General features: G+C 39.4%; 2 protein-coding genes across 5 annotated transcripts; one reads left to right on the forward strand and one right to left on the reverse strand.

Annotated features, from left to right (window-relative positions):
* The first annotated feature begins 2983 nt into the window (after nucleotides 1–2983).
* Nucleotides 2984–21196, forward strand: LOC129791791 (RING finger protein nhl-1). Of its 4 annotated transcripts, XM_055830293.1 has the most exons (11): nucleotides 2986–3313; nucleotides 3957–4107; nucleotides 11750–12068; nucleotides 12154–12296; nucleotides 12364–13596; nucleotides 13955–14673; nucleotides 16382–16636; nucleotides 16854–16960; nucleotides 17030–17733; nucleotides 20306–20523; nucleotides 20597–21196. In XM_055830293.1, the coding sequence occupies exons 3-11, from the start codon at nucleotides 11798–11800 to the stop codon at nucleotides 20808–20810; spliced, it is 3864 nt and encodes a 1287-aa protein (XP_055686268.1). In that variant the 5' UTR covers nucleotides 2986–3313; nucleotides 3957–4107; nucleotides 11750–11797; the 3' UTR covers nucleotides 20811–21196. The 4 variants fall into 4 exon arrangements, with proteins under 4 accessions (XP_055686270.1, XP_055686268.1, XP_055686269.1 ...); XM_055830295.1 differs by lacking the exon at nucleotides 16382–16636 and having other exon boundaries at nucleotides 2984–3313; XM_055830294.1 differs by lacking the exons at nucleotides 2986–3313; nucleotides 3957–4107 and adding an exon at nucleotides 9301–9642 and having other exon boundaries at nucleotides 11752–12068.
* LOC129791820 (origin recognition complex subunit 1) lies at nucleotides 21092–25613 on the reverse strand. Its single transcript, XM_055830362.1, has 3 exons — nucleotides 25379–25613; nucleotides 23856–25301; nucleotides 21092–22235 (listed from the first exon to the last, which is right to left on the reverse strand). The coding sequence occupies exons 1-3, from the start codon at nucleotides 25477–25479 to the stop codon at nucleotides 21245–21247; spliced, it is 2538 nt and encodes an 845-aa protein (XP_055686337.1). The 5' UTR covers nucleotides 25480–25613; the 3' UTR covers nucleotides 21092–21244.
* Nucleotides 25614–25808: the final 195 nt, after the last annotated feature.

Raw genomic sequence — 25808 nt, forward strand, 5'->3', positions numbered from 1 at the left:
TTAGGCATCCCTGAAAAGTTGATAAGACTGACCAGAATGACCATGACCGATGTGAGGAGCAGAGTAAAGGTGGACGGATCGCTTTCAAGGGAGTTCCACGTCAAAAATGGACTCAGACAGGGGGACGGACTCTCGTGCGTTCTCTTCAACCTGGCACTTGAGAAAGCGATTCGAGACTCCGGCGTGCGCATGAGGGGGACCATACTCAATAAGTCCACGCAGCTTCTCGCGTATGCTGACGATATAGACATCATGGGGCGCAATTCCCGTGATGTCAAAGAGTCCTTCACCCAGATTGAACGCTCTGCGCAAGATTTGGGGCTGCACATCAACGAGGACAAAACAAAATATATGGTGGCATCGTCAGCAAAAACGCCAACTACGACTCCAACTTCATCTACGGAGAACATTGGTCAAGTAGAAGTCGGAAACTACAGATTTGAGGTCGTAGAATCCTTCGTCTACCTTGGGTCCACAATAACAGCCGACAACAACACCACCACCGAAGTCCGCGCGCGGCTGTTAAAAGCAAACAAGGCCTACTTCAGTCTATCAAGACTCTTCAGATCCAAACACCTGTCCATCAAGACAAAGCTCCTGCTGTACAAGGTCATGATCTTGCCAGTACTCACATACTCATCCGAGACCTGGCCACTTAGCAAAAGTGAATGCGAACTCCTGTCCGTATTCGAAAGAAGGATCCTGCGAAGGATTTTTGGCCCAGTATGTGAGGGAGGACAATTCCGCAGTCTATACAACCACGAGGTGTACGAGCGCTACCGAGAGGTAAATGTCGTCAAGCAAATACGCCTTAATAGACTGCGGTGGGCTGGTCATCTAGCACGTATGGATGAAGACGACCCAGCTCGGAAAGTCCTCTGGGGTAGAGTCTAATAGGGGTGCCGAACTGGCGGACAGTGGCGCGGGATAGGGACAGATGGAGGAGGATCCTCGATCAGGCCAAGGCTGGAGACCAGCTGTAGTGCCGGTTAAGTAAGTAAGTAGTAAAGAAAATACTTCAGAGTTTCCATTTTTCCACACAAAATAAATCAACGTAAGACAGGATGTTAGCAGAACAACAAATTCATTGATTAATGACTCTCAAAATCTATTAATAGTTTGCAAAAATTTCCATTTGCTGGCTGGTTTCAGTCATTTTTTTTCTTTGAAGATTTCACGTGAAGAAGTTCAATGAAGTTGTGTATAGGGAAGACTAGGACAGAAGTAGTCATAAAAAAGATTTAGGAGAAATTCGAAAAATTCTCTTTTAAAAATTATTTTAGGCCTATTTTTTTCAAGCTGTTCCCTAACTTTTTATTAGACTTTAGTTCTAAAAGTCACTGCTTTAGTATAAAATTCACTGCTAAGTACGGCTTAGTCCGTTTCGTTAGTCAGACTTAGGTTTTCAAAGGTTAGATCCCGGTTTTCACAACAGATCTAAATTTTTAACCTAGGCCTAAGTTTTTAAGCAATTCCTAAGTTTTATAAGTTAGACTTTAGTTTATTTAAGCTAGACTTAAGTTGTTACTCTTAAAATCCTAAAAGCTTAACCCTAAAAAACTCAGGCTTGCCTAAAATTTAAACCTGATTTAGGCCCTATGGACATGAAATTCGCGGCCGTAAAATACTAGAATTTAATAAAAAAATCTGATTTAAGAAAACTGAAACTTAAGCAAACTTAGACAGATATAAAAAAAAATTAAACCGAACTTAGAGAATTTCACCCATAATTATTAAAATCTGGGGATCAGAATGTAATGTCAGATGGATTAACCATACTTGGCCTATGTGCTGAAAGATTTGAAAGCTAGACTTAAGGTTTTTTAAGGACTAACTAAATTTAGGCCAGCGGAGATGTAAAATAACCTAAAATAAATACTGATAAAGCCAAATTTTGCACGATTTGATTCATAAAATTCTAAGCAAATTCTCATTTCAGAAGATGAGTTTTAATATTTCCATACATTTTTCACATAAGAATCCATTTTTTGAACAGGTGGCGCCGCGAGTAACCAGGATCTCAACCAAGCGTTTCGGTGGGCAATGACAATCTCACAGACGCACTTGAGACTGCTTGCCCGCCCAAAGCGTGGGGCACCACCGAAAACACACGTATTCTGGACGTACAGAGCAGATGCCAATACAAAAATAAAAAAGGTAAATATTTACTTTGCCTTAAATGTTAAATTGAACTTCTTCGTTGAACTACTCGCGGCGCCACCTGTTCAAAAAATGGATTCTTATGTGAAAAATGTATGGAAATATTAAAACTCATCTTCTGAAATGAGCACACGTTTTAGAGTATGCTTATGAACATAAAAAATGTTGCTTAGAATTTTATGAATCAAATCGTGCAAAATTTGGCTTTATCAGTATTTATTTTAGGTTTTGGGTCATTTTCCGCTAATTCTACTGACCTAATTCGGACTGAATGCAATTTTGGTTGAACGAAATTCACGAAAATTACCCAAAAAATCGATTCAGTAAGCCTGACTTTGAAAAGAACGGACAAGAATCGGACTAACCAGACATTCAATTTTCACCTACTTCCCGTCAAAAGTTCTAATGCTGAATATTCCTTCCAACGTTGATCGATGGAAAATCTATTATGTTCCTTCTTTCTAAATTAAAAAATCACAAAATACTTTATTAAAAAAACACTTCAGTGTCTTGAAAAAATCAAAATGGCTTCCTTGGCGTCCTATCACACCAACTAGCGCCACCTCTCGACCATTCCCTCTAAGATTGAAAGAATTTAAATTAGAATTCAGTGCAAAATAAAAAGAAAAACCTTCCACTGACTCATACTGATGAAAATCAACAAGATTTTTTTTTATTCAACCCACAGAGACAGACTAAAATGTAATAATCATGCGTCTTTCATCTAAGAAGATCACGCAAAACTCACGAATCCTTTCTCTCATGAGAGCCCCCCTCATGCGGTGTCTCTGTGTGGTGGTGTAATGTGTATAAAAAAAAAGCAAATGAAGAAAAGAAAATTAATGTCAGAAGCTCATCGTCTCTAAATTAACGCCACACAGAGTACGTACGGAGAGCGAGAGATTCCACCATCACACTTTGGCACCCCAGATAATATCAGCCACATTCTAACGACTTTGCCATCTCAGTACCTTAGAGGCCTTCGGGCCTTGATGACCGTCTCCGGATTAAAAGAAAGAAGAAAAAAAAAGCATTTATGTGTGAAAAGTTTCAAGGAAAAAAGAAAATTTCCCCCTTCCTTTTGTATTCTTTATGAAGGAAAATTTATGTGAGAAATTTGATTTTTGCGAAAAATTAAAAACGTTCTATAGATGTAAGTAAAGAAAAATTAAATAAAAAAAAGGAATTTTCTTCTAGTGCTCTTGTGTGTGCCTTAGTGAAAATTTATCGTGTGGGTGGTGATTGTATAATTTCCGTGTGTGTGATTAAAATGGAAAATTTGTGATAAAGTTTCCATACAAAAAAAAAGACAAGTTATAGATCTTTTAAAAAATTTCCAAATGGGCTCTCGTGAGAGAAGAAAATCATTATTGAGGAATTTTTCTTATCCTTGCTTGCCATAAATATTCCACGCGTATTTTTTTGCGCTATTTTTACGTGTGATCACTTAAATTTATGACATGACACATGCTCAAAAATTACATAATTACCCACAATATTCCTTCAGCTGCAAATTATCCATGATTTTCGGGAGAGAACTGAGCTAAACGAAATTGAGAAGAAAATTATCAACTTTTCACACACAATTTTAACTAATAATAATCATTTAATGGTGGCATTAAGAAGAAAGATCCTTGTGCGTGAAAATTTATTTGAGTGCTAATTTTCTTCAACTTTCACTCACTATGTGATCCCCTTGAAAAAAAAAACGTTATTTACCTCTTAGTGTGTGAATTTCTAATTTTCTCAAGACGTGTGTGTGTGATTAATGCTATTTTTATCGGGTTTTTTTGTAGATAGGAAGAAATAAAGTGCCAAAGGGAGCCCCTTCGGGGTGCCTCGGAGTCCAACACAAAGACAGAAAGAAACACACAGGAAGAGGCAGAAAAGAGGATCCCTTTTATTCTTCTCCCAAAGGATTAATTAAGTGAATTTTTTCCCCTCAAGGTGAGTCAAATTAAAATTCTTTCCTTCCCCTCCTTCTAATTATTATTATTTATTTCTAAAATGAGAAGAAAAATGCAAAGAAATGCGCGAGTTTCAGCGCTGAAATGTAGGCACAAATTCCCGCCAAAAATACCAAGTCAGATGAAAAGTGAGAGAAAAAGCTCTTTGTGAATTTTCCATGATCACCACATGAGTCCACCTCTGATTTTTTAGAACTTCTCGTAGTATAATAGAAGAAGAAGAAAAAAACGTACAGACGCAAGCATGTGCCAAAAATCTTGGACCTAGTCAATAGGTGCGGAGAAAATGCGCGAGATGATCGCCGCACGCGCAAAAGTTTAAAATTTTCTTCTCTCGCAAAAGAGCATGATAGAGGGGACAGAAATAGCCACGCAGCACACGGTGTCCCATTGAAATTACAAAGACACAAGAGAGAGAAAAAGGTGTATAGAATTACAAAATGAGTGTGAAAAGGAATCAATGGAAATGCGACAATTTACAATTTAACGCGTGTGGCGCTTTGTACTGCAAGAATTACATTAAATATAGAAGAAAGCTCTCCACCCACCAGGCGCCTCCACTTGCATACGATCAATGATAGATGAATGATTGAATGAAGATCAATAATTGGGAATGAAATGTGATTTGAGCTGATTAACGATTTTAGTGATCTTTGATATCTTTTGATGAGCTTAACTTTCAATTCAGCAAAAGCTGAGAATAAGAATAAGAATATTCAAATAGAGATCATTCTGTGTTATAGAAGTTTTTTCAATTAACTTTTTCTTCATCTTTTTGCAATTTCTTTTTTCAATTAATCTGTAAATCTTTAAAAATTTTTATTTAGCTGTTGAAAAGTTCCCTTACTGATACACAATTAAACGAAATGATTGTAAACTTCCAGTTAAAAAATAAATTAATTTAAATTTATTCAAATAGAGGTAGAATAGATTTTTTTTAATTTTCTAATTGGCTGAAAATTGAACTAAAAACTCTCAAAGTTTGATTAATTCAGGTAAAACTAAAATTAGACCATAAATGATCACTAAATCAAACATTTTATTCCGGATCGTACGCAAGTGGAGGCGCCTGGTGGGTGGAGAGCTTTCTTCTACTTCTTGTACTACAATATAGCCACGTGATATAACCCAATAAATATTTTGATTGGGGCAACAAGTGCTCAATCATGATTGTTCAAAGATTGATTAATAATTAATAAATAAATTGAGTTGATTAATCGATTGATCAATTAATCCATTAGTTTTCGGCCCAAGATCCCCTTGTAATTTTTGTAAATATTTTTAGATAGTTAAAGAGGATTCTTTTCCAAGATCTCAGAACTATTTTAGTAGAATTTTTTGGACTTGTCGTTCTTGAGATATTCTTTGTAGAAATTATTTAAAAATTTTCATAATTTTCCATAATTTCACTCCCGTAATTTACCACAAAAGCTCTCGGACATAAAATTTATCCAAAAAAGTGAAGAGGTTATGAAATTGCGGAAAAACGTATCCTTTTTACAAGATATCCTATTTTTTCATGATTGAATGTGAATCTAGGATAACTACATAGAATCTAAAAAGTCACACCCGGCTAGAATTTGAAAAGAATTTTATTCAGGAAAATTCAAGAAAAACTATCAATTTTTTGCTTAGAAAACTACGCCTGGGTCATTAATGGGTTAATGAGTAATTGGATTGATCAATCTCAAATCAAATGTAATTGCTCAATAATTGATTGTTTTTATGCGAACATTACATTGACTCAATGTTGACACCATTAATTTTGAGGCAATTTTTAATCAACTAATTTTTGATCAGGGATTAAATGACAAAATATTCTTCAAAATCTTCAGAATCATTGACAATTCAAAAAAAAAAAAAGCTCAATTTTTACTGAATCTCCTGTCGATCAGTTTCCATACTCAACACTATTTTTTGTCAATAGATTGATCAATAATTGACTCAATATTTAGTAAATTTTAAGGAAGAACAAAGTTCTCAGTTCCTTTGATTTCTTCACAGTCTCATAACTTTTTTTTCTCTAATTTGGATCGTAGACAAGTGGAGGCGCCTGGTTCATGGAATGTATTCTCTCAATGTTTAATAGAATAATTTATTTTCTTGAATTTCACAGAAGAATTTAAAGAATATTCAACGATAAATTCCATAGAAGAAAAAACTCTGAAGAAAGAGAAAATAAGGAAGTTTGAGATACTTTTTCAGTTAATTTTTTACTTTTGTTCAATTTTCCGTAAAATTAAGCTCGAAAACGACATGAAATGACTGTTTAGCCGGAAGTTTTGTTTAGTTTTCAAGACAAAATTGCCAAAGTTATATATTTGTTCATGCAAAAGACAGACATTTGATGATTTTATTGGTATCTACCATGAAGAAATAATTGCTGCAGTAAAGCGTTTGATGGATATATTTTGCTTAAATAAATTTACACCCACTTCAATCATAAAGACACGCATTAAAAGGACGTTATTTACAATGTATGGAGCATAATGAAACTTTTTAAAAAGTATAATATTCAACCTTATTCGATTGTTCTCTTTCTTTTTTCAAATTTCAACTGCTGATTGTAAAGGAGGCAACCCTATCAGGGAAATAAAGCAATAATTAATTTAATTTAATAAAAAAATTCTCTTTATTTTCAATCCCAGAAATTTTTTTCCTATATTCTCGATTTTAATGCTTTGGGTAGGATATAAAAATTAATCTTGAAAATCTCTTGTTTAAAAATTTCCTAATAAAAAAAATAGGGAAGACTGGTACAATATACATTCAACCAGTAAATTGGAAAAGCTCATAACAACGCATTTTCTCAGAAAATTGATCATAAAAAAGTTTGAGAGAATTTTGAAAGTCAGAAAGGATTCTAAAAATTGAAAACTTACATTTGAATTACAATTTTTATTTGCAAAATTAATCATTCAACCCCCATTTTTCCCCTTCTAAAAACAAAAAAAAATCTCTTTAAAATTCACCTTCATTTTCTAAAAAACACTGAGAACCAAATTAAGTGTTTTTCCTCTCTCTCTCTAACACAGAAAAATTAAATCATATGAATTAATTTTAATCATTGATATCATTCAGAACATTTTGCTACATCATCTCCGCATTTTTTAATAAACTTCGAGGGGACATAACATTTTAGTCAGAGTGGAGAAAATAAATATTTCCCATTGTGAATGTATTTTTCTCACGGCCATGACGACAGGGACTATTTCCGTGGCATTGACGCAAAATTTTATTGGGGAAAAATTTGTGGCTTCCACAGAGCGTGTGGGATTATGCCACGACGACGAGAGTTTGGTCTCATTGCGTTTGATCACTTCCGGTTCATCATACTCTGTGAGCTTTTCATTGAGCTTTCTTCGTAGATTTTTAGGGGGATTAGAGGGTGTTTATCTGCCGAATAATTTGATTTTTTTGAGACGAATTAGAATGTTTTCTTGCTTAACTCTTTTGCGTCTAACTTGAAATATAAAAACATCGAAACATGCGCTCTTTTATCATGATATTTATTCTGTGGATGTTTTCAGAAGATTTTTTTCAGTCATAACGTTTTCTTTGGCTTCTTTTGTGTGAATTTGATGCATTTATAACTGGGTTAAATGCATAAAAATTTGGAAAAATAAAATGTTTCACATTTGGGTCTACGTATGACTCAAAAAACGCGAAAGGGTTAAGGACCAAAGAGCTTTTTTCCTCTTAAATTTAGAGTATTTAATACGCTTAAATTAAGCACCTATTAAGCTTGAATTTAGTAGTTCTTTTTTAGTTTTAAATTAGAAACTTTCCATTCTTGAATTAAGTCCATTTTCAGTATTGAATTAGGAACCTTTACGGGGCTATCACACTTAAGCTCCAAGTGCTTGAGCATCATAACCTCTATGTGAGTACGAGAGAGACAACAATGCTGTTTTTTCTCGTTTTGTCACATGTAAAATCTTAAGCATCAAGCGCTTAGAGCTTAGGTGTGATAACTCCCTAAGACTTGAATTAACTACTTCTTAGTCTTGAATCAAGAACTTTTCAGGCTTGAATCTAGAACTTTTAGGCTTGAATTAGGCGCTTTTTAGTCTTGAATTGAGAATCTTTTAGACTCTTTCTCCTAAATCTGTGTCTAGATGAATAAAAATAAGGCGAATCATCTAAAGATTTCCAAAGCTGCGAATATTTTCATTCAGATAAACACCCCTTGAGGAAAATTGTCCGAAGAATTAGATTTTCCTTCTTATTATTAAAGACATAACAATTTGATGAGAAATAGAAGATAAAGATCCCCTTAGTCTAGATAAAGTGTCTAGAGAAGACAAAGCAAATGACTCACAATGGACGATCTTGAGTCTTGAGAATTCCTTAAATTTTCATCTATTTCAGTGAAGATTCCCTCCCCTTCTCCTCCCGTTTTTCACGCCATAAGGTGAAGAGTTCAAATGATTCTGCTATAGAGCCTAAGAATGGGAATTTATTTCTGTCCAGAGAATTTCAAGTTTAGCCGGCTTGTGTGCAATACATCCTCCTCTCAAGCAGATCGATTGACGATCACGATCGTATTCTAATTCAACTATTTTCTCTCATTTTCTTCTCCACACTAAATTTATTTTTGTGAAGTTGTTCTAAATTTGGGTGAATTTCATACATGAAGCTTCGTTGATGTTGGTTAAAATTCAATGTAAATATTTATCTGTTCAGTGATCGTGTTTTTTTCCCTCATACGCACCTTATCTATCAGGCAAAAATTTTCCTCAGAGGAAATCTTCCACGGAAAGTCCATTAATTTTCTTTTAAAGAAAAAAAGAATTGCTCAAGACTTCTCCAAAAAAAAGAAAAGAAGAAGAGCGGAGTTAATAAAAATAAAACCACTTAACTATGTCAGATATTTCTGAAGATGATGGAGTGCCATAGTGCTGAGCATTGGGGATTTCAATCACACGTCAATCACAAGATGCTCCATAAATACATAATTGTGAATTTCCCGCGTGCATTTTCCACTCAGAAGGAAGAGAGAAGCATTGAGAGAAAGTTCTTGGGGGCTTTTGTGATTCACCCTGTTGTCGTGGTGGCTTTCTTGTTGGATTTCGTTGTAAAATTTAAATTTAGAGATTGCGATTCGATGAGCTATTTCTGGTAGCGCCGGAGATATTCTCCCCAAAATGCGAAACAACCATGAAGAAGTTTTAGTCAGTCGCAAGAAGTGCTGAGTGTACGAACGTTCATTATTTTAGAACAATTTTTTTTTCTTAAGGAGAAAGAAGCTTTTTTTTTTCTACTCAACATCGTGTTTTTTCATTCTTTGTGCATTTTTTCCACCACCAAAGAAAGACATTGTGCGCGGCGTTCTTTGTGAGAGCTTCTGCGTGATCATGATCTTTGTCTTGTGATTGCTCATAATCGAGTTCAAGGAGACTTCGTATCCTTTTGTGGTGAACAAAGAGAAATTGAAGATCATCCTCCAACAAGAAAATTTACCCATTTTAGAGGAAAAGAAGGAAAAACAAGAGAAAAAAAACGGGAAAATCGTGTAAGTAAAAGCGGAAAAGAAAGCCCCGCATGTTGCGTCAATTGACGCCACTTAACCGTCGCGGCGGGTTAAAATTAAAAGCAAAAAGGAAATGTGTGGCAAAATGATAATTTTATGAAAATACCTCCTCGAACAAGTACTTGGCACACAAATTTTACAAACCAATTCACTTTTTTTTTCATCTCTCTCAACAATTTCTGCATATTTATTCGCACATTTTTAACCCAATTATGCAGAAAGCTTTTAACAAAGAGAAAGCATTTTTTTGCAACAAAATAAAATTTCCCAAAATTCCTCATTCGCACAACCAAATTGCCCCCGATCTTGATGCGGGGAAAATCGCACGAATGGGATAATTGGTAAAAAGTTCAATGTCGAGTGTTGGGAAATTCTTTTTTTTTTTCTTTTGGGAAAATCACACATGAAAGCTTAGAAATTGGCTGTGAGCCTGAGACACGATCAACACATTGTCGCGATTATTTCCTCCTTTCATACACGCAATAAATTAATTAAATAAATAATTTTTGGGGGAGAGCTCTCTTCTCTAGAATTTTACATAAAATCTTCCTCTTTTTTGCGTTAAATTACAGTGAGGTTTCGCATTGAATTCGTTATTCGTTGTATGGATTTCTTTCTCTTTTCTTTTTAAAAAAAAACTACTTTTTTAAACTATTGAAGAAATTATTTCTGTTTGAGATAACAAAAAAATCAATTTATTTCTTTAAGCCAGGAGAATTTTGCTGGCCACCGTGGCCAATTCAACATTTTCTTTTAAATCGTAAAAAAATAAAATCTATTAATTATTTCATAAAATAATTTCTATGTGTAGGAAAATTCAATTAGATCAAGTTTATGGAAAGAAAATTCAAAAAACATTTTCTTTTTGAGAGAAAATTGAGGTGAAAGATCTTATAGGTGAGAAACATCGATCCTATAATGGTTAAAAGAATTCTGAAAACCCGAGAAGGTAATGATTATCACCGAAACGTTTTTCAAATATTAATAAAAAGAAAAATGATAGATTAAAGATCAAATACGTAACATTACGTATTTAGAGAACTCTATTTAAGAATTTATTTAAAGAAAATTAAAGATTTTCTTTAATTTTTTAAAATTATATTATAATTAAAATTTAGTAAAACTCATAAAAATCCGAACATTTTGGTTTTTTTAAACCTTTTTTTTCAAATTATTTTTAAACATTTTTAAAGAAAATCAAATTTTTGGTAGTTAAACCCTTTTTGGATGTTAACGTTCTTTTTTAATCATAAAATACACAGATTAAGGAGCAAATTTCATGCCTAAACAGAATAAATTCTGTCTTAAAAAATACTAAATCAAAACGAAAAAATTATTCGGATTAAAGTCTTAAAAAGAGTCAGATTAAGAAAGGAGAGAAAGCTTAAAAACAACTAAATTCAAGCCAGAGAGTTTATCTGAAGGAAATATCCGTATTTGCTAATATTCGGATGATTTACTAAAAAATCTAAATATTCCGGAGATAAAAACTCCTTTGAAAATTTATTTACTTTCCTTAACTTTCAATTTATTAGTAAAAATAATTTTCCTAATATCAAATTCAATTTTAAATCCATTTCTGATTGTATTTAAGATGTTAAGACGTTAAATTAAAACGTTAAGTGAATTGAATCACTTTAATGCGGGGCATCACTGTAAAACCTTTTTAAGAATTTTTCCTTAATTTCCCTATTTCAATTTAATTTAATCTCTAATTTTCTAATTCTTATCGCAAATTCTGTACAAACCTTCACTATTCTTCTGGGAGCTTTGACTACAAAAAGAGCTTTTCAAACAACAAAATATATAATTAGGGAAATAATTTAAAAAATTCCTCAAAAGAAAACTTTCTTCAGTGTTAAAATTGTGCAAAAAAAATGAGAATTCTGTAAAACAGAGCGATGAGTTTCGCATGATCTTGTGTCTCTCTGTAAAAATAAATTATATTGCGATCTCCGCACCTCCCCTTTCGTCATGAGAATGGCCTCTATGGCTAGAAATAAGCATAACATTCGAGGGTCACAGACACGCAATTTTCATTTGAAATTTTCTCTCTCTCTCTCGTGAATTTTTCTTCATCTGGTACCAGAGAGATCGCAGAATCCGGCGAGAGTAAGAAAAATCCCAACACATAGAAATGGAACAATTTGAGCAACTTCTCACGTGCTGCGTGTGCCTGGATCGATATAGAAATCCCAAACTCCTGCCATGTCAGCACAGCTTCTGCATGGAGCCCTGTATGGAGGGGCTCGTGGACTACGTGAGGCGTCAGGTGAAATGCCCGGAATGTCGAGCAGAGCACCGAATACCCTATCAGGGTGTTCAGGCATTTCCCACCAATGTCACCCTTCAGCGTTTCCTGGAGCTTCACATTGAGATCACGGGAGAGCTTCCGGATCCCACATCAGGTAAACTTCCTTCTTGCGCTTAAAGATACGACGAAGGATCATTGAGAGAATTTATTCTTTTTTTTTTACTCCCATTTTCCTGCAGGACAAGTTATGGAGAGATGCAACGTGTGCTCGGAGAAGGCATACTGTGCCCCCTGTGCGCATTGCGACAAGAAGATCTGTGAAGATTGCAAGAGTGCCCACATGGATATCCTCCGGAGGGAAATTCTCAGAATAAATAGCCAGGTTAGCAAGAGAAGAAGATTTCTAAGAATAAAGAATAATTAAAAAAATAAAATGTCTTCACTTCCAGGTTCGTCGTGGTATCAACAGACTCCAAGATGCTCTGTCCATTGTGGAGAAAAATACATTGAGCCTCCAGTCAAATTGCGTTAGTGTCTCGGAGGAGGTGGATGAGATCTATAGGCGTCTCAATAAGGCCCTAAAAGATCGCTCTGATCACCTCCGGACGGAAATTGATCGATACTTGAGCACAGAGCTGAGGAACTTGACGAATCTCAAGGAGAATCTGGACATGGAGATTGGGAATATTCAAAGTAATTGCGATCTAGCTGATAAGTACATCACGGAGTCCGTGGAATGGGATGATAGTGAGCTAATGGACACAAAGGAGATCTTCCTGAAGACTGTGGAATTCCTGAGGAATTTTGAGTATGAGAACGCCGACTATAGTCGTCGCGTGCGCTTCATAATGGCCATTGATCCCAACCAGTTGGTCATCAATGTGTCCACTTTTGGGGATTTGAACATCTTCCAGCCAGCCACATCGAGTCCCAGCGGGATGCTGCAACCACCGAATGCGGGTCCGGGATTGATGCGAAGTAAATCCGATCATCGTCTCGCCACGCAATTCCGGCAGCAGGAGGAGCAACGTGGCCATGGGTATGACGATGAGCCACCACTGAGTGGCCGGAAGTTCGGTGAACGTCCACCTGGTCGCAATGCCGATCGCTATGGGGATCGCTACGGGCGTGACTACGGTGGTGACTATGAGTACGATGAACCATCCTCACGTCCGGGGAAATCTCGCTTCCGCTCACGCTTCGTACGCAGCCATCAGGGTGACAATGATTCAGACACAGAACCCAGCCGAAGTGTACGTTTCCACGAGAAGGAGAAGGAAAAGGAGCGTGATCGTGTCATCGACACCGAGGACGTTGCACGTGGTCAACTGAGTGGCATCATCCGCCTCACAGACTCACCGCGTGTCATGAAGCGCATTCAGGAGCAGAGTCGGGGGAAGAAGGAGCCCACAGTGGTGGCACCCGTTGCCGTAGGGCAGCCAAAAAACCCAGTAGCTGTGAAGAAGACACCAGCAGCGCGTCAGATGTCTGAGGATGAAATTTCGCAGATAAAGCGACAAAATAAGGATACAGCGGCATCCGGAGCAACAGCCACGGAACCCGAACGTCCCGCTTCGGAACGTGTGATGGCACTCAAGAGGACAACGGGTGCTGGAACGGCATCCGATGACAGCGATAGCTCAAGGAATTCATCGGCGCGTAAGACGCCTCCGCAGGTTGAGGTGAGTTACGAATTCGAGTTCGATGACTAAGCCAAAAAAAAAAATGTTAAATCTTCCTCCCATCCCCAAATTAAACACCAACATTGAGTACAATAGCCCAAGGGTATCCGGCGGGATTCCCATTGGAGAATCCCACCAAAATGCGACAAAAGAGAATTTTTGTTCGCATATATAAATATATTTCTTGTTAGAGATTAAGGCTGATGTGCGATCGATGATTTCAAAATTTTCACCCACCGGTAGACTCCTAAATATCAAAAAATACTCAAAAGAAAATACCTGGACAGACACCTCCTGCAATACCAGAATTAAAGTGTTCAACACACACAAAAAAATAACCCCCGTTCTGTCCGTACAGTCGACAACAAACTCCAGCACCCCCAAGGCGGCAACACCCAAGAAGACCACCCGATCTGCCAGTAGTGACTCCAGCACATCAACAGATAGTAGCAGTAGTGCCCCAGCACGGAATACAGGGGCTGCCTTTACAACGGAAGAAGTGAAACAGAAGTATCTGCAGCGAAGTAGTATTGATGCCACAGCTGATGCAGCAACACCAACACCACCACCAAGACCACGTCCCACGGAAACAACATCAAGTCCATCTGCTGCTGCCACAACAACAACAACGGAAAAGAAGCCCTTTCAGAGTCGCTTCCTCCCCAACCATCAGTCTCCAAAGCCCAAAGAGGAGTCCGAGTCCAGTACAGAAGAAGAAACCAGCACAGAAGAGGAGACAGAGGAGGAGGAGGAAGAAGAAGAGGAAGTAAAACCATCCGCGGCTGCAGCTGCTCCCGTTGTACGGACTCCACCGCGTGATTCTGCCATGAAGACCGACATAGGGCCCCTTCTCACGAGAAGCTCTCAAGCTAGGGATACAGCTGAATCGCGTCGGACACGCGACGAGCCAAAAAGCTACACAAGCACAAGCAATAGCTACAGAAACTACGAAAGGGATACAAGTCCAAAGTATGGAAGTTCCACAAGTGGATCAGGTGTGAGATCGAGAGCAAGTGCAGCTCATGTGGAGCCAGAAGATCACGGAAGGTACGGCAGTGGTGCCTCCAGTGGAAGCAGGTGGGTTTCTTTGTACTTGCTTGAAGAATTTTCCATTCTTTTGGTTAATTTTTTTTTAATTAGTAAAAGCTTCCTTGAGAAGGAGATCAGATGGTCTGTTCACAATTGATTTCTGTTTATTTTGCAAATGTTGCATCTGGACGTATCTGCGAGATTTTTTTGCCACCCTTCCACCCGAATTAGAAAGTCTGTAGTCAAAGGGAATTACTAGATTGCAGTCTTTAGGCAAGCCGGTTGCCTCATAGGAACATCCTGTTCCGTTTCAGGAAATCAGCGATTCCCATCAGCGGTCCCAATGTACCTGCGCGGCCTGCCGCGTGCCCGTTCACTTCGAAATCTCTGAGTGATCTGCCAAATCCCTTGACATTTTATGATGGCTTCCAGCCTATCTTCCATTGATATTTTGAAACTTTCCAGTGACCACCACTGGAAAGTTAAGGCCGTTAGAGCTAATAAATTGCGCCAATTTATTTGAACTTATTGAGACCGTTTGATATTATTTCAACGGAAACAGTTTATAATTATTCTAACATTAGTTATTTATCCCTCTATGTCGCCAATGGTACAGGTGGCCAATAAGATGTCCAGATCAACAAGGTGTACGATAGAATTGGTTTTACACACTCAAACATAGTTTATTTCACATGAAATTAATCTTCTTAATATATAAAGCTGAAAAGTCTGTCTGTTTGTGGCACATGAACTCCTCCTAAACGGCTGGGCCGATCTTGATGAAATTTGGTATGGGGGTAGAGGGGGTCAATACGAGTTGCAAGCGCTATATGGGATTCTGCCCCCTCCCCCCTTTATAGCGCCCCCACAGAAAAATTGATTTTTTCTATTTTCTACCTGCTGAAGGGTCAGATAACGGGAATTTTTTATTTTAAAAATTTTTCGGGGTACCGTATTATTCATCCCCCCTACTAATATACGCCCCCATTTTATAGTTTAAAATGGAGTTTGCTCACACGTGATTGGGGGCTCGGGTTGACTAGTATAAAAATAATTCACAAGATAATTCAATGCTGTCGCGAGAACGTATGACAATAGAATGAATATGGCGAGTAGAAATTATTAGGATGTCCCACAAGGTTAACATCCAACAGCAAATTATACTTATAACCTCAAATTATAATTTGGCGCGATTCATAGGCTTGGAACGCTTGGAATGTTCCAGTGTTGATCAGTGGAATATTCCAAATTTGAACTGGAAATATGACCAAAACAAACGATAAAACAGATAATATTCGAACACCATCTGTTCCCTTCCTCAGGGCTGATGCATGAGCAAGCTTTGCGCAGCTAAAACCTTAAAATCACCCCTTTTTAGTGTAACAGAATGCATTATTTTGGCTGCTCAGGCATGCCATTCATCCCTCCTGCTCTCCTTCCTTGAGCTTCTCTCCCAAAATAGGCATTTTGCTTGTGCTGCACACATTGAAGAACTAAAAACAAGCTGTATATTGGCAGGCAACAGTCGTGCATCCTCCTCTAAAGAGATCGCTTCCTGATTGTATGGGGGAAATCTCCCGAAAAATGCGTGTTTTGTGTTATTTTGCACCGCGGAGGAGCATCCACCCACACTGTAAATCCCATTTGATGGAATTGTTGAAGAATAAAGATTCCCCATCACATGTTGTTGTTCTTTCTCTCAATGTGTCTTTGTTTAAGTTTTCTTTATAACTGAAAAAAGCCCCCAACATTGCAGCTACACAAGCCGCTTTCTAAACAAGAGCAAAAGCACAGCCGTTGTGCCGCCGGATGAGGAGCGTGGTGATCTAAGTACAGCTGAGGATTCGGACAGTCGCTACGGGAGTGGACGCAGTCGCTATTTGGCACTGAAGGAGCGTCGTAATCGCCTGGCGAGGAGTCGATCATCGCACAATTTTGGCAATGATGACGACGAACTTGATGAGCCGCTTTCACCAACAACGGCATCCCCATCTGCTTATCTCGCTTCCAGGTGCGCCACATCCTCGACCCTTCTCTAACACCACTGTCTCACATATTTTCACCATCACGGGGGCCCCTTGGTGTACTCCCCACCCCCTCACGCCTTCTCAATTAACCCATGAAGAATTTTTCTTTGACTTGAAGTGCCAAAATTCACACGCTCACATGAAGATTGCTTGAAGATCATCCTTGTTTGTTGAAACTAATTCTCTTCCGGTGACTTTTAGATATGGAGCATCCTCATCACTGGCATCCCAGCCAACTGATTTGTCCCGAAGTCGTTCATCGCATGCCCTGAAGTCACGAGAAAATTCTCCAGACAGGAGTACTGGAGGTGAGAAGAAGATTCTCTTTAAATCTTTTCTTTTCTGAAACTTCTTCTTTCGATTCTTTTTTTTTGTAGGTGACAAAGACGGTGCAGCCCTGAGTTCTTGGGCACGCTACCTCAAGAATAAATACGGGAATCGCTCAACAGGCAAGGAAACCCGTGATCCCGGCCCTTCGTCCACATCAAGTGTGGGTTCATCGTCAGCATCGCGACGCCTCAGCTTGGGGTTGCCGCTGCGTCAGGCCAACGAACTGGCCAGTTCGGATGATGACTCAAAAAACGGGCTAGGCTCCCCTACCTCTCCTACGGTGGCAGCAGTCGGTATAACAGGAGCGGCAGGTATGTCCCCTAGGACGCAGTACCTGCAGAAACGCCGACAGCTCTTCCAATTGGGAGGCCGGGGGAGCGAACCCGGATGTTTTACATGGCCACGCGGTATTGCCGTCAGTCCCGACAATAATATCGTCGTGGCCGACTCCTCGAATCATCGTGTACAGATTTTCGATGCAAATGGGATCTTTATGAAGGAATTCGGGGAATATGGCAATGCTGAGGGTGAATTCGATTGCCTAGCTGGTGTGGCGGTCAATCGAATTGGGCAGTACATCATTGCCGATCGTTACAATCATCGTATTCAAGTACTCGATCCCGCCGGGCGCTTCCTACGTGCCTTTGGTAGCCAGGGAACGGCTGATGGGAAATTCAATTATCCCTGGGGCGTCACCACAGATGCCCTTGGCTTCATCTATGTGTGCGACAAGGAGAATCACAGAGTTCAGGTACGAAGGTGCTGATCGGTATTGTTAAGCTACCCGCGCCACACTTCAGACTTGAGATCAGATTTTCAATACCTTCAATCTTAATCAGCTCTGGGTCTCAAAATTTATTTATTCAATCATTTAATCTTCTTAGAATCTATTTTTCTGATATTTTTTTGCAAAGGACATTATGCACAAGACATGGACCAAGTACCTAATTCGGTAAAACGGAGATAACAATTTTTACCCACCCAGTCTTATAGGGATTCAAAAACTGATAAAGAATCGCTAAAAATATTCACCATTTTCCACTGGAGTCACAAAGAAAAATGCTAATAAAGTTTCGTATGAAATTCAAAGAAAATTGACGGCCATTTGCCGTTTTTCCTTTTCAATGCATCAATCATATGCTTCAATGCATAATATTGCATAATTACGGTACAGGGTGTGCCAAGCATATGCTTGACGCATTGAAAGGGACAAAATAGCAAATGGCCGCCAACTTTTTTCAATTTTTTACGAAACTTTTGGCTTTTTTCTTTGTCATCCTTGTATACAAGACTGGGTGGGTCAAAATTGTCATCTCCGTTTTCCCGAATTAGGTACTTGACCCATGTCTTGTGCATATTGTCCTTTACGTAGCGTCACCTCAAAGTGTTCTTCTAGCCTACTATTGGGTTGTCCAATATTTATTCGGATTTCTAACCTAACATTTTTTACATTTAATGGGGATGAATATGACAGAAAATCAAAATTGTACTGATTTTATGTAATACGAGGTAAATTGTCGCTTCGCTCCAAAGTTGTGATGGTTTAAATTTTTATTTGTATATAGTCCTATATTGTGATGTATCACAGGGATATTAAACCCAATAAAATTCAAATTCAAATGGGCCACTTATCAAACCCAAAAGAAAAAAATTGGCAAAGAGAAGAAATCATTTTCAAACAACATTCCTGGCGCGAAACATTTTCAGGCGTCAGCGTCACGGATGCATTTTTAATCGTCAAGGATACATTTTTTAGCATCACGGATTCATTTTTTGGCGTCACGGATTCATTTTTTAGCGTCACGGAAACATTTTTGTTATGTGAATATCTTAACACTCGGAGGACTTTACTGGTACTTGCTACCAATTGGAACTTAAAATCGTCACAGAATAAAATCTATTGGACTGATCTAGATGAATTTAGCATCTATGTGTAGGGAATTTTAATTACTTTAAGATAGCAGAAAGAAAATCTCGAGAAAAGTCTTTTCTTTGGAAGATAATTGAGGTCAAAGTCAGAATCCAACGTGGAGGATCAAATTGGTAATAACTACCAGTCAAAATCTCATACATTTTTGCCATAGTTTTGAGGTTATGTTTCCCCATATTTCCCAAATGAGAGTACTCTTGTTCACTTTTCCCCGGTGAAAATCATTAACGTGGACTAATTTTATTGCCGGAAATGACTAAAAAGGTACTTGAAGAATCAAAGTTTGTGATGATTTAGGCGCAATAATAAATTATGTGAAATTGTAGCTAAAAAAGTCGTTTGAATTGGAAATTTTGCATCGATTCTACGCAATTTTTTTCCAGTGACGATTTTCTAAATTAAATATTTAGTAATTCGGTGTAGGAATGCTTGAAGGAGATTAAGAATTAGTGAAACTTTCGATCCTCGTTCAATAAACTGATTAATAATTAATTATTGCGCATATTTTATCAGCTGGTACTTATTACCAATTTGATCCTCTGCGTTGTGCCAAATGTTGGGTCCTCCAAGTGTACTTTACTTTACGCTAAGTGGGGCCCGGAGACTTTCATCTCCTGTGCACTGCGGCCCATGTGGGCCTATTGTGCATCCCCTTTATTCCTACTCAATTACAATGTTTTTTGTTACAATGTAGATTTTGTAGGGGGAGAGTCCCGTCGGTGGCGACTGCACGGGAAGTTCCGCAATCATTCAGCACTAGACGCTGGGCACTGGTGTTCGTTCGGCAGGCCACACAGTGTAGATCGGTTTTTTACCAGCGTTGTCCCTCCGCCACCAGATTGCTCTGTTCATCTTTGGCTCCGTCCCATATATATAGGAAGTTCCGCAAACGCAGGCACTTACTGTATGCGGCTGCACATTATCGCTGATTGACCGGCACACGACTATGGGACTCTGTCTACTTGTTGCCCTTCCGTCTCGCAGATGGCGCTGATGCTGATGTTGGCTCCATCCCGTTGGGGGCAGCAGTCGTCCGAGCAGGAAAGGAATAGCTGTGGAGTAGAAAGGAAAGAAAGGGAAGGAAGCGCCAGGCCAGAAACGGCGAACCGCTGCGGGAATCGAACCCACAACCCCAGTGATGGGTGGTATTGAGTGGCGCTTTAGCTCTCTTTACCACTGGAGCTTCTCCTCCAAGTGTAATGGGGATGAATATGACAGAAAATCAAAATTATACTGATTTTGTGAATATCTTAAGTTAGAATTCCGTGTAAATATTGGACAAACCAATACGATGTCCCTTAATTTGAAACCGAACGAATTTAATGCAAAAGCCTACTCCGTTAACAATCAAATACGTTCAAAAAGTTAACCTTTAACGTTTCTTTCTGGGCAGGTTTTCCAATCTGATGGCACTTTTGTGGGCAAATTCGGAACATGTGGCAGCAAAGAGGGTCAACTGGAGCATCCCCACTACATTGCTGTATCCAATACCAACCGTGTGATTGTCTCAGACTCCAATAATCATCGAATTCAAATTTTTGACGTTAACGGACGCGTTCTGTCCGCATTTGGCAGTGAAGGCTGCGAAGAGGGACAATTCAAATTCCCCAGGTACGTCTTCCTTCCATTTATTTTTACGCTTTCACAGATTAAATAAGAAATCTCTCTCTGTCTTTCCCTGCAGGGGTGTTGCCGTTGACGATCAGGGATACATCTGTGTGGCAGATTCGGGAAACAATCGCATTCAGATCTTCACACCGGACGGAAGTTTTCTGCGTGCCTTCGGTTCCTGGGGATCGGCTGATTCGGAATTTAAGGGACTCGAGGGTGTTGCCATAATGTCCAATGGGAATATTCTGGTGTGCGATCGTGAAAATCACCGTGTCCAGGTGTTTTAGATACTCACCACAAGAGAGATCCCATTTTTAATCCACATTTTCATTTAATTCAAGAGGATCCTTCCCCTTGCAGCAAAACATTACTAATCCCCCCAAAAACCTTTAAATTATTTGATTTTCGCGTGTGTTTAAACAACTCATCTCTTTTTCATTTATATTCTATGAAGAATTCTCAATAAAAAAGAAAGAAATATTTTAGCTCATAACGAAGAAAATTTTTGCAAAGAGAACAATCAATTTCTTGAATGAAAAAAAATTTGATTTGTTATCTCGATCGCAAATTTAAGAGAAAATGTTATAATTTATTGTTGAAAAAAATGAATCCTACATCAATTTGTATAATTTCTTTGTAATAAATCATTTTTATCAAGTAAAAAACAAACAAACTTAAAAAGAATTAAGAATTAAGTTAAAAAAAATAAAATTCAGGCAGTTTAGGCTTTATCTTGGAGAGCGTAGTGAACATCATCGGGACTTACGTTGAGTAGGATCTTCTGGTAGATGTCGCTACTGCTATGTTGACTTATGATGAGACGACACGCCCCCAGGCGCGCACAGATCTCCAGACTCTTCGTAATTGTGGGCACAGTGTGTCCGGAAATGGATGAAAGTGTCTCAAATTGCGCATAAATTCCCATAAATGTTGTCTCCTCAACACCCGTTCGCAGGCTCTCCGCAATGACAGCCTGAAGGAAGACTTGCTCCATGCGGGAGCAAGCCCTAATGGCTTGAACCTTCGGATTTGCAATCATCTCCGCAAGGGCTTTCTCCACATGCCCCATTGAGACAGTTCCTTGCTTCTCAGCTTCGGCCACTTCCACGGCCCGGCGACAAATGTCAAGAGCCCTCCTGGCATCCCCAGACACAGCAGCAACCTTCCTCGACACCAACTGCACAGCATCCCCGTTGAAGCCGTCAAATCCCGCAAGGCGCGACGTTACAATCTCCTGCAGCTGACGAAAGGAGTATGGCTTGAATGTCAGCCGTGTAAGTCCCAGACGTGACGTCACCTTCCCCTTTAGCAGCCTCTCTGGCAGATCCATCGTATTGGCAATGGTTACAACGACCAAGCGGGCTGCCCTGTTTGCTGGCCAATCCAGGAGGTTGTACACAACATCCTGTCGTCGATTGCAGAGCATATCGAGCTCATCAACCACCAGCACTGTGACGCTCTTCTTGCCCCCCTCAGTGCGGAAGCGTCGTTCGAGGTAGTTGTAGGCCTGCTCCCATGGCACAGTCTTCCCCTGAAGTTGCCGGAAGATGTGCACATAGGCCTGACGGGGCTCCGTGAGGCGCATCCCATTGATTTCAATGTGCTGAAACTTTGGTAGCTTCAACTTTTCCGCATTAGCACGGAGATTTCGTATCACCTCCGTCACTGTGGCTGTTTTCCCCGTTCCTGGTACTCCCGAGATGTACATGCAGCTGTTTTGGAGGGGAAATTTCAACAGGTTAATAAGTACTTTGAAAATTTTTTTTGAAATTTTAAAAAATACTTAAAAAATTGCCAAAGAATTTTTAAATTAAAAGCTTTGGGAAAGAAACTCTTCCAAGGAAGCTAAATCCTTTCCGGAAACATCATAACGTGTCCAGTTATTAGAGTTGGTGTCCCACAACGTGAAAATGGTCATATTTTTTGTTCTATAAAACCTACAGAAAGGACATTATGAACTAGAAATAAATGAAGAAAACAATTTTGACCCACCCAGTCTGTTAGGGAATCAAAAACTGATAAAGAATCGCTAAAAATATTCACCATTTTCTACAAGAATGACAAAGAAAAAAGCCAATAGTTTCGTAAAAAATTCAAACAAAAAATGGCGGCCATTTACCATTTTGTCTCTTTCAATGCATGACGCATATGCATTATGATCGATTATTTTTGCCAAGCAAATGCTTGATGCATTGAAAGGGACAAAATGCCAAATGGCCGCTAATTTTTTACGAAACTATTGGCAAAAAAGAAAAAACTTTGTCATCCCTAGAAAATGGTGAATATTTTTAGCGATTATTTATCCTTTTTTTAATCCCCGGCAAGACTGGGTGAGTCAAAATTGTTTTCTTTGTTTTCTCGAATTAAGTACTTGGTCCATATCCATTGGTTTTGTAAAGGTCTCAGAATAAGCTATGATTTAAGATATATTTAGATAATTTCAAGGTCACCTTAAGAACACAAAATGGCGGATTTTTGTTTTATAAAAACAATTTTTCATATTTTTCATTCACAAGGAATGGGTTTACAACTTTCTGATGTCTTAGAAAGTTTTAGAGAATCGTAAAACCTTTAATTCGATACCAAAATGAACAAAATCGGTCAAGCCGTTCAGGAGATATGGCTCTTAGAACTTTTCAAATTCAATAATTTTTCAAATGGCTATATCTTCTAAACGGCGACATAGAATTTCTTCATTTTTGGACTGGTACAAGATTATTAGTCCTGCTACAACATATCAAAATTTAAAAGAAATCGATAATGGGGATTCGGAGATATTGTCCCTTAAAGTTAGGCAATTTTTGTTTTTGATTTTAGCGCCTCTTGTGGTCATTTTTAGAACTTGAAATGTTCTAGACAGTTGCAGGGCTTCTCAATACCTTTCATTTGATACCAAGATGGTCAAAATCGGTCAAGCCGTTCTCGAGTTATATCGCAAAAACCCTTTTTGCTTTAGGCCGCCACATTTGCTAAACGGCTTGACCGATTTTCAAGTATGAGTTATCGATGAAAACGTCTCACTGAGCCCTAGAACATACTAAAATTTCAGATCTCTAGCTACAAGGGAACTGATTGACAGTAGTTCAAAATGGCGGATGGCGGCCATATTGGATTTTTAAAATGCGAAAAAATGAAATTTTACACTCACATTTCTATAGAAAACTTTAAACCCGAAGTCTATCAGTTACCGTTCTCGAGCTATAAGGCAAAGTTTGGGCCATGTTTGTTTCCAAGTTTGTGGGATGTCTAAAACGTTCTCATACCAAGTTTGAGCCCGATCTGAGGTGGTCGGTTTTTCCGACGATTACAATACATTAACAAAATGAACTCACCCTCCGCATCCATCCTTAATTCTTCCCTCGAGAAATTGATAAATATCCCGAAATTCATTTTCCCTACAGGGTAGACTCGTGGGCACAGCAGACACGTGCAAATGATCCCTGGCGACCTCTAGGAGGGACTTTCTACCCTTTAGGGCTCCTTCGCGACTCCCCAGAGTTGGTGTGATTACCCCCTCGCGCAGGAGCTTCATCTTCTGACTCGGAGTCGTTGCCGCAGATTGCGCTTTGCCCGCGGATTTGGGTGTTGTGGGATTTCTGCCCACTCTGGCGCTTCGGGGAGTTTTGGGGATTTCCGGAGAATCATCTGCGGCATCGCAGTAAAATCCGAATGTTTGTCGTTTTGTGCAAATCCTCGAGGGACGACGTCCTGATGGGAATTCCTCAATAACATTGGACAACGTGATACTTTTCCGTGGTGTTGAGCTGTCGGCTAGCTTTGAAGCTGGCGTGCGGAGGATACTCTTCCGGACGGAAGATTTTCCCTGGGGCGTGAACAATTGACTGGCAGATGTACTCCTGCGAGTCTTTCGGGGGGATGTCTTCAATTCCTCGCCTGGAGAACGCTTCCTGGGCGATGTTGGTGTGGATTTCTTCCGTTGATTCTCCGATACACGCAGACGTACCCTCAGGGCATCACTCTCAACGTCCACAATGGAATAATTGAGCTGATCTGAATCCACGGATTGGTTGAGACTCTCATTGAGATTCCTCCTGACGGTGGAAGTGTTCAGGTTGGATTTTTTTCTGGGAGTTTGTCCTCCGGAAGTATCCTCGGAGTTCCTTCGTTTATTTGGCGACTCATTCTCTGCATCACTCGCATCACTAAGGAGGATTGGAGACTTCCTGACCGATGAGAGACGCACAACATTCCTCCCAACAATCTTTATGGGTGACACAGTGCGGATTCTCGATGTCCTTCGATTTGTATGTGGAGTTATGTGATCATTTCGTGGCTGTGGCCTTTCCTTTGACCTGGCAAGACCATCTGGATTGTCCAGAATTGGAACCAACCTGTACTGCCGCCCAATACTGCGTACAAGCTTGTAGCGACAAATGCATGTGAATGCCTCCATGAAAGCTGGATTGTTCTCCATCAATGTGGACAAGGACATGCCTTCCGGAATGTCCAAAATGCAGCACTTCCCGGAAATAGATCCCAGAGAAATATCATTCTCAAACGGACGATGATCTTCAATGACTTCTACATCACTCTCCGGCAGAGATATTCCCTTTGTGAAGAATCTCTGTGGTAGGACATCAGCCCAGGCGTACCACTGTACAATAGCGCGTGCCCTGTCGTGCTTGTACTCCTCCTCCGTCACATGGAAGATGTGAATGATCTTCGCAATGTCTCCCCTTCCGGGATTAGATTTATTCCAATTTGCCACAATCACGCACGCTTCCGGGGACAATTCGAGCTCTCCGCAAGTTGCTTTGCTACAAAAGAAGGGGATTGTGTGAGAAAATGCGAGGAATTCTGGGGAAAATTCAGAGAATTCTGAGAAAATGCTAACCTGTAAAAAGTGACCTTCCTGTTTTGAAGCTCCGGCACGTCTTTGCTTTTTAATTTGTGCCCCCATTTCACATTACTCGGACACCCATACATCTTACTCATCGTTTTGCGTGGCTTTCACACCAAATTGTCCAGGTGGGAGAGTATTTGCGGGCAGTTTTGCTGACCAAACACAATTCACAACAACACCAAAATATGTCAAGTGCACGCGTTTTGGCGCCAATATTCGTCGCATACCTTTGCGAATGTCGCATGATGCGTATGCTGCGTATGCTGCTTTGCCGATTTTCCTGAGACACTATTAGCTGTGATTCTTTCTTCAAAGAAGCACAGCTTCTGTGTACACTCCAAAATGCAAAGTCATCAGATCGGGCTCAAACTTGGGATGACCACGAATTAGGGTCCCTACATTCCAAAAAACGGTGGCGCCA

This window comes from Lutzomyia longipalpis, chromosome 3 (genome assembly GCF_024334085.1).
Source record: "Lutzomyia longipalpis isolate SR_M1_2022 chromosome 3, ASM2433408v1".
NCBI classification, from domain to species: domain Eukaryota; kingdom Metazoa; phylum Arthropoda; class Insecta; order Diptera; family Psychodidae; genus Lutzomyia; species Lutzomyia longipalpis.

Bases quoted from the DNA above. Each gene is read 5' to 3' on its own strand.
- LOC129791791 (XM_055830293.1), top strand. From the start codon at position 11,798: ATGGAACAATTTGAGCAACTTCTCACGTGCTGCGTGTGCCTGGATCGA. The intron at 12,297-12,363 runs GTTAGCAAGAGA...CTTCACTTCCAG, and splicing joins TTCTCAGAATAAATAGCCAG to GTTCGTCGTGGTATCAACAG. The intron at 13,597-13,954 runs GTGAGTTACGAA...CTGTCCGTACAG, and splicing joins AGACGCCTCCGCAGGTTGAG to TCGACAACAAACTCCAGCAC.
- LOC129791820 (XM_055830362.1), bottom strand. From the start codon at position 25,479: ATGAGTAAGATGTATGGGTGTCCGAGTAATGTGAAATGGGGGCACAAA. The intron at 25,302-25,378 runs GTTAGCATTTTC...CTTCTTTTGTAG, and splicing joins AGGAAGGTCACTTTTTACAG to CAAAGCAACTTGCGGAGAGC. The intron at 22,236-23,855 runs GTGAGTTCATTT...CCTCCAAAACAG, and splicing joins ATTAAGGATGGATGCGGAGG to CTGCATGTACATCTCGGGAG.